The 12236-nt window shown below is 37.4% G+C and overlaps 1 protein-coding gene across 2 annotated transcripts in view; it reads left to right on the forward strand.

The window, feature by feature from the left end:
• Positions 1-12236, forward strand: part of ITGB1 (integrin subunit beta 1) — a 43142-nt gene that overhangs the window by 19750 nt on the left and 11156 nt on the right. For both annotated transcript variants that reach the window (XM_068560882.1, XM_068560887.1), the window contains exons 3-11: positions 28-113; positions 2741-2963; positions 4501-4671; positions 5214-5452; positions 7569-7724; positions 8504-8599; positions 8913-9002; positions 10483-10623; positions 10795-10994. In XM_068560882.1, coding sequence (XP_068416983.1) covers positions 28-113; positions 2741-2963; positions 4501-4671; positions 5214-5452; positions 7569-7724; positions 8504-8599; positions 8913-9002; positions 10483-10623; positions 10795-10994 — 1402 coding nt within the window. The remainder of the gene's footprint in view (positions 1-27; positions 114-2740; positions 2964-4500; positions 4672-5213; positions 5453-7568; positions 7725-8503; positions 8600-8912; positions 9003-10482; positions 10624-10794; positions 10995-12236) is intronic.

Here is a 12236-nt window from a genome sequence, read left to right on the forward strand (position 1 = left end):
TGGTCTATTCTTTGTTTCTCCTGACAGATGAAAATAGATGTTTAAAAGCAAATGCCAAATCATGTGGAGAGTGCATCCAAGCAGGGCCAAATTGTGGATGGTGCACAAATTCAGTAAGTAAGATTGTTCAAGTCTTTCCATCTATCCTCTAGTCATTTAGTGTTGCCCAAAACTGTATCCTTGGGAAGTGCTCGATGTGACTTTTCACTTCCTCATTGTTGACTGAATAAGCGTCAGCTCTGTGTGTAGCCCTGAGTGATGCTCTGGAGCTGTGCTGCCCGGCACGGGGCCCGCTAGGCACGTGTGGTGCTGTTGAGCACCTGAGATACGGGTGGTCCAAACTGAGAATTGCCGTCAGCCTTAAATACATGCCAGAGATTGAAGACTTAGCATTTCAACATTAATGATTTTTGAAATCACTGACATTTTGTACATATTATTAATTTCCTGTTTCTTTTTTTTCTTCCTCTTGGCGTGGCTACTAGACAATTTAAAAATACATATGTAGCTCACCTTTGTAGTGTGCATTGTTTCTATTGGGCAGCTTCCCAAAAACCTCTAGCCATTTCATTGGACTGTTCTAGATTTTTCCCTTTTTCTATGGTGGGAGAGGTATACATTAACCCGCCTAATTGTGTCTTAATTAAACTAATATACACTTGATTTGCATCCTAATCAAAGCCCATTGAGGTTAGGCTTTAAATTTTATTCATTCTTGTCGTCTCTGTACGTTGCTTAACACGGTACCTTCCACAAAGCTTACTAAATATTGAATGAATGAATGAACAGATGAATGCTAAGTTGGTACTGGAGGTAACGGGAAGTCATTTTGAGGGTATATAATTTATTTACAGGTGAATAATATCAGAAGGTCAAAGGCTTATTGTTTGTTTTTACTCAGGCAGTTGACCCCGCAGTCAGGTGCCTGTTTTGTGGGCGTTACTGGTCAAATGTCAGATATTTCGTATGATTTGACCTATGAAAGACAAAATGAGAAGTTTTCGTTTTGTTATTTTAAAAATTTTCTACTGGCACCTTCTGTTCTCCTAAAAACGGTATTCTGGAATTAAATTGGAGACAGTGAAGGAAATAGGGAGTGCCTTGAGTTTGTCTCGGACTAGGCTTACTTAACTGAAACTCTTGGTTTTCTTACCTGGAAAATGAGCATGATCTGCCTCCTTTATCTGTGTTCTTACAAGAATCAAATGAACCTAAAGCAGTTTCACGTAGAAGGTTATAATAGTGGAACGTGCAGTTCTCCACAACAGCATCCATTTTATGAGGGTCAGTTTATCTGGGGTTTAGGGTTATCCTAGCCAAACTATTCTTTCAATAATTTAGCCATCTTTGTGGCATAATTCTTAAATTATTAAAGGTATTTTGGGATATCTTTAGTGAAATTTTACTTGAGTGTTGTGATCGTAGTTTCCTGGATTGGCTAATATTTGGAAGTGGATCCTGCACTGGGCCCCTGTGCTCTGGCAGCATTTTAGGTTTGACCACACATAAAAGTTGTGCAGCTTTGAACCGTCGGGCCCATGGTTCTCCCTTCCAGTTTTTCTAAGTACAGAAAGGCTCTCATTTAGTGCTATGTTTCCTTTAAAAAATAACTGATCAAAACCATTTTGTAATCTTTGTATATAAATATCCTCACTTTATTCAGCACCATGAAATTGGTAGATAATAGACAACCATACAAAACATAAAGTGACCCCAAATGAAAGGCATTTCCTCAATTTCCCAATGTCAAGATTTTAAAAAAGATTTTTGGCCAACTAAATACAAATTTTGGGGGGTATATGTGAAAAAGTTAAGTGTCTATTAGGAGTACACATTTTAAAATGATATACACACATATCCATGAATACACCGTCATTGTTCCCCTTCCTCACATTTATGAAAAACGTATTTAGAACCTTTACATGCATCTTAACAGCAGTGTTTTTGCTTTCACTTAGTCAGTCATCTGATAATAATAGCACATTTTAAAATCATGTCACTAGTGGAAATTTTAGCCCATGCCACAGGTACCATTCACGTACCATTACAACTTTTTTTATTTTTAAAAAGTTCACCCTATATATGTTTTTGACCCTGCCATATAATCATGTACTACGTTTTTTTTAAAAAGTAAGTTCTAAAAGGCTTGTTTACAATAATAGCCAATACCTAAAATATTTTTAAACCTCCAAGAGTACTTACTAAATTTGTGGTAAATTTCTTGCTCTCCTTTTTAAGAAAGGTTTTAGGGTGACATGTGTTCCCTAAACATTGAGCTGTTCAAAATATCCTGAAGGATGCTGCTATATAATATGAGAGACCCTAAGAAATTCTGGAAACAGTATTTGTCTGATACTTGGTTATACATATCATCAGTGGCTCTTAACCATGCTAAATAAGTAATTCCACCAAAGAAATTTCTTTGAGTAGATACTCTGAATTTGAACGTGAAACGGTTAAAATGTACACTTAGGTCAGGCCTCTAAGTATTACTAAAGTAATATGGTGCTAGTAATATATTAGCAATAACGGCATTACTTTCAAGGAAAAATTTTTGTTTTTATCTGTTTTGTTTATTATGGTTTGGATGAAGGGAGCATTTTGTTTAAAAACCAGAAATGAAATACGTTAGATGTGTTACCTGATTTTTGCAATTTAATTAGTTATTTGCAGTTACGATGATGTAAAAGGTTTGACCACTATACTTTTTATTTATACCTATATTTTACACATCGTGTAGACATTTTTACAAGAAGGAATGCCTACTTCTGCTCGATGTGATGATTTAGAAGCCTTAAAAAAGAAGGGCTGTCATCCAGATGACATTGAAAATCCCAGAGGCTCCAAAGATGTAAAGAAAAATAAAAATGTCACCAACCGTAGCAAAGGAACAGCAGAGAAGCTGCAGCCAGAAGATATTACTCAGATCCAACCACAGCAGTTGGTTTTGCAGTTACGATCAGGTACAGAAATCTGATTCTATGAATGCCTTTGTGTCTACTTGAGCTTTTTGACAACTTTCTGTAAGTTTCTGTTGAGGGTTCGTTTTCACATGTGGACTGACACTCAAATAGAAATGTTGAATACATTAACTTTTAGAAATTTTTTGCAGGTATAACAATTTGTAAGACACATGTACCTGAAGTAAATGTTACCTGTGTCTCGTGTAAATTCTGTTAAAGATTCAGAAAGTATGAGATTTAATGGGTTTTTAAAGATAAAAATGTCCATCTTCTGGTATAATTACATAATATAAAGGCAACATTTTAATCTATTTTTTCCTTTGTTTTTGTTCAGTATTGATAAAATATTAAGGTTTTCATAAGAATCTGGAGCAGTCCTGCATCTGGGAAAAAGAAAGACAAAACAAGCCCCCTTTCTCCTCTTCTAGTTTCCTGCCCCTTCCTCTCAGAGGACTGTCCCGTGCCTGCCTCCCCGCCGCCCCTTCCCCTCCTGCTCTCTCTTCAGCCTGGTGCCGGCAGCCTTCCACTTCTAGAGCTGCTCTGGCAGAGCTCTGCTGGCACCTGGAACCACCAGGCCTGGTGGACCCTCGTCAGGCCTTTTTTTATTAGCCTTCCTGCGATCCAAGCGATGCCTTCGAGCTTCTTGAAATGCTCCCCTTGCAGCTTCTGCGATAACATTCCTACTTTTCTTCTTATCTCTTAACAGCGCTTTCCAGTCTCCTTTCTGTGTCTTTTTTCTTCCTTCCTCTTTGTAGTCCACTTAATTGTTGGTTTTCCTCTCATGGCTTTAAAGCCATTTGTGGGCTGTAACACAGACTTTTAAGCTCCAAACCCAGTTATCCAACTGTCAACTAGAAGTCTATATAGAGAAAATCTGCAAGTTAAAAATTTAACGACTTTTCACCCAGACCTCTTCCTTCTCGTGTATTTTCTGAGTGGATTATATCTCACACCTCTGGTACATCTCTTCTCCTTCCTCATTGTTTCAGATCCTTATCATCTTTTTCTTAGATTTTTGCTATAGTTTCTTAACAAGTTTCTTTGTCTCTATAATCATCTTTAAAACTATTCTTCAGGTTTTCTACAGTGAAAATCAGGTTATGTTATTCACTGCATATAGTGCGTCCCATTAAACAAAGAAGAGTCTTCTTCACACTATAACGTTAGTCTCTAAAAAGTCTGGTGTCCCCTGTAGTGTATCTGCCTCACCCACCCAGTCTAGTTTATGTCGTTCTGGCTGTCTGTTTTCGTCTGTCATAGTTATCAACCCACTGTTTGCCTGTCTTGCCTGCTGTGGATGGGGAGTGGATGGGGAATGCTGTCTTTTTCACTATCCCCGGGGCCTGGCATTTTAAGTATTTGTGATTGAAATGAGTACACATCCATTGATTCAGTAACCTGTGGAATGCCCAGGATTTTGCAAAAACTATGTCGATAATACAGTTTATAGTGTATACCTTATCGATCGAATTTACTTGGTTTTTCTCATTTGCTTTTGATTGTTGGCAAGCTAATTTTCTAATCTCTGTTTGATTAGGGGAGCCACAGACATTTACATTAAAATTCAAGCGAGCTGAAGACTATCCCATCGATCTCTACTACCTTATGGACCTCTCCTACTCTATGAAAGACGACTTGGAGAATGTGAAAAGTCTTGGAACTGATTTGATGAATGAAATGAGGAGGATTACTTCAGACTTCCGAATTGGTAGGAATTTTGAGAAAATTAATAGTTTTCATTTGTATAAATACTGGCAGTTTTGTTCTTCACCACATGCAAGTGAGATAAATAGGCCAGGTTTTAGTCTTTTTTTTTTTTTTTTTTGAGAGAACTGATATTCCTGTCACACATCTAATAATTTTTCCGCCTCCTTGTTCCTCTGTTTCTGTAGGCTATCACGTTATTTGACACACCTTACACCACATAGGTAATAAAATGCTTGCATGTTTTCACAGGAATTTATGCATTGATTTGTTGATATATTTTATAAACATGTTGATTACAGTTTTTTTCATTACTAGTTAGTATGACCACACCTGCCTATACAGCCTTAATCTCACGTCAGACCTGGATTTTTCATACAGTGATCTCCTTTCCAAACCTAATTATTAAAACCCTTATTATTTCTTATTAAAGAAAAAGATTGACTTACAGGTGGTAATGTACTTGATTTTTTTCATGCAGTTTATCCATCCGTCCATCCATCTACCCTCCATCTGTCATCACTGTGTGTGCATTTTCCTTCGCAGGGTTTGGCTCATTTGTGGAGAAAACCGTGATGCCTTACATTAGCACAACACCAGCTAAACTCAGGAACCCTTGCACAAGTGAACAGAACTGCACCAGCCCATTTAGCTATAAAAATGTGCTCAGCCTTACTGATAAAGGGGAGGTATTTAATGAACTTGTTGGTAAACAGCGCATATCTGGAAATTTGGATTCTCCAGAAGGTGGCTTTGATGCAATCATGCAAGTTGCAGTTTGTGGAGTGAGTACATTCATTTTCTACAAAAGGATATTATTTGTGTGAATTTTGAGTGTGATTTTGCTGTCAGAAGAAATTACCTTAATTACTGTAGCATACTTGACTAATCCCTTAAGTTCCCTCCAACTACAAATGCTTGATAAAAGCATAGTTAATCATTATGCCCCTATTTAAACCAGGCAGTTAGTTCATTTACACAGGGTTTTAAAAGCCAGAAGGCTCACCATTTGAAACAGTGGGGCAGTTTAGGTTTAGCTGGGGCTCTAGGTTTTTAGAAGAGGCCCAGGAACCCTAGCTTTCCAGCTTTGTGCCTGAGATGGAATTGGGGTTATCTGGGACGTCTCCAGGAGCATTAAAAGTGCTCAAATGGACTATGTCTCAGACACCATTTTCCTCTGGTCAGTTTTCTTCTGCTTATCATCTTTGAGAGGTATCTTCCCCATGTCTTAGTCATTCAAAAAGAAAGAACTTTTTAAGTCTTAGTTTGAAAGCTATATGAGAACAGGTATTTTGAGAAGTCATATAATTGTAATTTTAATTGCAAGATTTTCAGTAGTAGTAAGCTGATCTCCATTGGACTAGTGGTTAGAATTTTATGACCCATTTACCAGGTGATGATTTTGAGGTGACCTTTTAATGATTCAGCTGAAGCTGAAACTAGAAAACATTGTGAGGTAGATAAAGTTTAAGTACCTGACTGTCTCATTCTCTCCCGCCCCTTTTTCCTTAGAGTACTCCTATGCTCTAGAAGACCTTCCTTGATTCCAGATGCTTCTTAATGGTTATTTTCCAACCAATTTTTAATGTGTAACTTGATACCCAAGATGGTAATATGGTGTAGTGTTTAAGAGAACAGTCCTTGGACTGTTAGGAAATGGCTTCAGATGTTCCCATCCCTGCTCATCCACTGGGCAGTTTCCTTGCCATTCTAGAGGGCCGTTTCCTTCTCCTTAAGAAGGGGTAATAACAGATAAACCTTATAGGGTTGTTACGAAGTTTAAGTACGGTAATCCATATACAGTGCCACTAAACACCCAGCAAATATTAACTACTAGATTATCGTTACTCTTGACTTCTCACCGGGGTAGTTGCAATTTAAGGATAGTCTCTGCTTTTAAAGGGGAAGAGAGTGATAATTCCAGGTAGTGCCCAGCCTGATGCCTGTTTTCTTTCCAGCCATTCGTGATCCTGTTATCAGCTCACTGTGGAGAGAGCATTCTCTGGGCTGCCTCTACCTGTGCCTTAGCCTTGGGATTAAAACAAGCCATAGAATCTGTGGCCGCTACTCTCGGTTTTCCTCATGCTGACTGAGAGTAACTGTTCCACTTACTTCTCTACATGAAAAAGAGACAGACATTCCACTTGGACTGCCGGCATTAATAAACTTAATTTCTGCCTTCAAGGATTTTATAGTCTTATGAGGATATATACAGATATAATTGAGTATTTAGACAGATGTGATTATAAAATTACCATAGAAGAGGATTTTACTGCTACTTTAAATTCTTTGCTGAATAAGGTGGAAAATAAAATAAATGAACAAATAAGCAGTACTGATGGGCTACAATGGGTGGAATTAAGCAGTGCAAGTCTTTGGAGAAGGTTCTTTTTTCTGTAATTAAAAAAGGAAGGCCTAATGTGGTGGCTGATAAAGGAAGTATACGCTACAGAATGTGGAGCAAGGATGGATGGGAATGAGACAGTGATATTTGGGCCAAGATGGGTGTGGGCTGAGACATTTGCATTTACTCATTAAGCACCTACTGTGTGCCAAGCACTGTGCTGACTGCTGAAGATGAGATGATGGGCAAAACCCGATGTGGTCCCTGCCCTGCACAGAGCGAGCGTACTTGCTAGTGGGGAGAGAGACATGGACTTTAAAAGACACAGTTTTTAAAAAAGCTGAGAGAGATGGACAGCCAGGCAAGGTGGAGTTTTACAGTGGGGTGGAGGAGTTTTATTCAGTGGTCTCTGTGCCTTCGTCAGCAAGGATACTGGCATTGTGAAAAGAGAAGATACGGAATTAGGTTGAGAGTACAGTGGTAGCCTACATAAAGATGAAAAGATTTATGCTGAATTGTGGGTAGTATTTTAAAATTGAAATCCTTTTCTTTTCGAGTCATTGATTGGCTGGAGGAATGTGACACGGCTGCTGGTGTTTTCCACGGATGCTGGGTTTCACTTTGCTGGAGATGGGAAACTTGGTGGTATTGTTTTACCAAATGATGGACAGTGTCACCTGGAAAATGATGTGTACACAATGAGCCATTATTATGTAAGTGCTCAGCTCCTTACATATTGAATGGATTCAGATTGAGTTTAGTGTCTAATACTAAGAGTATTGTGGGTGACTGGCTTGTGGGTTTTTCAGGGTTTGGGGTTTTGTTATTTTGGTAATTTGGGCCCTGACCTAATGTGCAGGAAAGCTCGTGTTGCTGTTTTGAGGCTCTGGCTTTGTGCTTGCTTCCTTCCGTGTAGATGAGGGCCTGGGGGTGAAGGGAGCTGCTGACTCCCGACACTGCGCCTCAGCCCAAAGCTCTGTCTCCTCTCACTTGCGTACGTCAAGGGGTAGCAAGCTTGATATTACGTCTAAACAAATCATTTGTATAGTCTTACACTCCTTGTCTTATTTATATATGATTTAAGAAAGCAGGCACCCTGCCTCTACTGAAAATAAAGATAGGCAAATTATTCAAGGTCTGGAAGAAATCTAAACCTTGCTGAATCTTGGTCTTTTTCTTAAGTGATACGTAGATAATATAACCTTTAATTACTGGCAGTTCTTTACTTTCATTGTTCTGACATTTAATATACACAGATAATCTTGCTCTTTAAAGTCTTTTTATTATGGAAATTTAAAATTTACATATAAAGATAGAAGAGGATTAGAAACCTACTAGACAGCACCCACTTCAGCAATAATTTGTGTTGTTTCAAGCAGTCTTTTGTAAGTAATCCAGTTGATATCTGCAAATCATTATTTTCAGAAAGTATTGAAAACCTGGAGTAGATTGGATGTAATTACATACTAAATTTTATTACTTAATTTCTTAGGATTATCCTTCTATTGCTCACCTTGTCCAAAAACTAAGCGAAAATAACATTCAGACGATTTTTGCAGTTACTGAAGAATTTCAGCCCGTTTACAAGGTAAACATATACATGTGAGATCAAAAGAGGAACACATTTCTAGACCCTTTTTGTTTAGTGATTAGAGGCAAAATGATATGTCTGAATTGAAATGCGGGAAAATGTCACCAGCTAGACAGACTGGATTTTACAAGAGTGGTGTATATTAATTTTAGTTACATTGTAAAGCTAGTTGTTTTTAGGTCTGACTCCTTAAGTTTATTTAGGAAATGTATCAAGAACTGTTATTTAAAAATAAATAGTAGGTACTCAGTAGATGCTAATTAGTTGAATGAGTAGTACTTGTATTTTATGTTTTATCTTTTAATTGCAGGAACTGAAAAATTTGATCCCTAAGTCAGCAGTAGGAACATTATCTGCAAATTCCAGCAATGTAATTCAGTTGATCATCGATGCATACAATGTGAGTGCATTTTAAATAAGATCTGTTTTGGGCAATACCCTGTGGAGAATACTTTTCTCAAAAAAAGTAAAACTCCTTTCATACACAATTTAGCAAGCCCCAGAAGACAACATAAAACTTAAATTCTGCATCTGGAGGAAAAACTCATATTCTCTTACAAATACATAATTATCTGCAGAGCAAAATATAACAAAGGCATGTGGGGAAAATTTCTAAATTCTGTTTTAATGTTGTTAAGTAATAGGTCTCCTTGCTGGAAAGCAAGTGTGAAACAACTTCTATTTAGATGTATAGGATGACCTCAGTCTTCTTTTTCCACCCCTTCTTTTTATAGATTCATCTATTTTGATGAATCGTGCCAGAAAAGCTTTTTTTTTTTTTTTTTTTTTTTTTTTTTGCCAATTCTTCTCTTGACATATATTCAGGGTATATAGTTCCCTGTTTTCAAGAGGTACCTCACAGTCATATATGCATGTACCATAAAGTATATATGAATGTATTTACATATATTTGACTTACCATTTTAATAAGATTTATAAGATTTTTTTTCCCCCAGATTGGAAGGAAGTTGAAATTAAAGAGGAATTTTCTCCATCTTGAACTTTAGTTCAGGGTGCTTTAGCGATGCTCACTCAGCATTGGTCAGTAACTGCTGTAGGTTGTCTGGAGGCCTTTGTAACCTAACAGTAACCATCCTGTGTGGTGTACACCACCCCAGCCTTTTGATGGGTTGAATTGTAGATATTTTCTACCTCATGCCAGGGGTTCCCAGAATGTTTTGGAAAGACCCTACTCGAAGAGAGAGAGGTTTTTACAAAGATTTTCTAGATTCTGGTTGTTCCCTGTTTCTCCCATAGTTGTTTTGTTCTCTGTCTTTACAGCATATCTTAATGCTTTCCCAACTCCATCCGTGCAGGAGTGTGACCAGGAGAGAGCTTGCTGCTGCAGCCTTCTCCGTCGGTCCTGAGTGGTCTGCTGTTCTAAAAACGCAGTGGCTTGAATCCTCCCACTGGGGGTTTTCTTGTTTTGCAGGGTGAGGGCGCAGGGCTGCAACTGCACCTGAGCACATTTGTTCCCAGACTGTGTAGTAGATCATTTACCTTAGTCCCTAGTGAGCTGAAGTTGGTAGGCCCAGAGGAGAGCTGTGTTGCCACTGGGGGAGGAAAGTGTTCTGAGTTCTTAGGACTCCTCATAATTAATATCAGCCCTCTGTGCTGTATCATCATTAAAATTTAACTCAGCAATTAAACCATAAATACTTTTTTCAGTCATGTACGTTATTTTGAAGAATGGATCCTTATTAATTAGAGCCCATTTCTCTGGGTTTTGTGTTTTCTGGTCACTCAAGATTTGGCTTCAGATATTTTATTTAAATGATACTGTTTCTTAACAGTTCATTTTACCCATTGGATTTATGCATTCAACTTATTTTATAGTAGCATTTGTTTGCCTTTCCTCTGTTTAATAGTCTTTCTTTTAGTCCCTGTCTTCAGAAGTCATTTTGGAAAACAGCAAATTACCAGAAGGAGTAACAATAAATTACAAGTCTTACTGCAAGAATGGGGTGAATGGAACAGGGGAAAACGGGAGAAAATGCTCTAATATTTCCATTGGGGATGAGGTATGTTATATAAACATTTTCTGGAGAAAAGAAAAAACTGCTTGTTTACAGGCAGTGTAGTTTATAATTTGAGAAACAGTTAAAGAAATATAATTTGGAGTGGTTTTTTGCAATTTTTTTAGTAGATTTAAATTGCTTAGTTGTTGCCTTATCTTCTTGTTTTCCCTTAAGGTTCAATTTGAAATCAGCGTAACTTCAAATAAATGTCCAAATAAGAATTCTGAAACCATTAAAATTAAGCCTCTGGGCTTCACTGAAGAAGTAGAGATTATTCTTCAGTTCATCTGTGAATGTGAATGCCAGAGTGAAGGCATCCCTGGCAGTCCCAAGTGCCATGATGGCAACGGGACCTTTGAGTGTGGAGCCTGCAGGTGAGCTGGGGCCATGGAGAGTGACGGGGTGCGGGGGACTGCGGCTGGGACGGCTGCAGGGGCAGAGGCTCTGTTTGGGTGTCCGGAGAAATTCTGTCTATTGGAGAAAATAAATGACTCTTGCAGCCACTGCTGCTCGCCACAGGATCAATTTGATGATCCTGTGTGAGCTATTTATGGAAAGCTCTTCCCTGCCTTTTTTTTTTCTTAGGCAGACTGTCCTTTACTGTAAAATAAAAGCTTTTATAGCCACCCAAGATGTATATTTAACAAATGGTTAAGGTAGCATTTGGGTTTTTCTCTCATTATAGCAGTCTGAATTCTCTAGAGCTAAATAAGCTTATATAAAATAATAGTGATTGTATCTGGGAAATGGAATTAGGAAGCAATAAAGGATGTTCACCGTGTATTACATGTACTTCTGAATCATTGGAATAATTTTTTAAAAAGCAATATACTTTGTAAAATTAAAAAGAAAACAGTATTTTCAGAACATAGAATCTACTACTAACAAAACTATAGTCAAATTATTTTAAATTTTATTTTCATACTGTGATTACTTTTTAATTAAAAATTAAAATTGAATGTACTCTGAATAATCTTTCTCCTTAAAAGAACAGGAGGAGGGAAGAATATTTTGATGCAGATGTCAGCCCCAAATGACTATGCTTTGAAGGGTATTTAATCATGAGAAAAATAGATGGCTGTATTTTGCCATCAGTTATTAGCTTTCTATTCTAAATAACAATTAAAATGTTACGTTTTTAAATTTTCCATGTCTTACATACCCTGACTGAATTGTGTAGATCCATTTTTAGTAAAATATTACTTAACTGAAAGATCATCTTGAAAATGTTTTGCCTTCCTTCTTTTTGTGTATTTACCAGATACAGAACTAGTGTCTTCAGTGTCTGAACACTAGGTGTTCTAAAAATACGCAGTGGGGCTGAAAAGTCTGGATCCATAGGATAAATTTATTTTTAAACAGTATGTTAGTTATATTTTCAAATGATAGGCTCAGTATGTTTTTCTTCAACTTCCATGCACCTTTTGGGGTGTGTTTATTGTATTTTTTTAGATTAACAATTGGACGGTTGCTTCACCTGTAATAGCAAATGTAATAAATAGTATATCATTTGAAAACATAGCACACTCTTTTAAAAATAAGTTTATCCTATGTTTCTAAATGTTTTGTTCACCTGTTCATTGCTAGATTGTATTTTCATCTTGATCAAAATGGTT

Source organism: Eschrichtius robustus, chromosome 1 (assembly GCF_028021215.1).
Source record: "Eschrichtius robustus isolate mEscRob2 chromosome 1, mEscRob2.pri, whole genome shotgun sequence".
Classification (NCBI taxonomy): Eukaryota; Metazoa; Chordata; class Mammalia; order Artiodactyla; family Eschrichtiidae; genus Eschrichtius; species Eschrichtius robustus.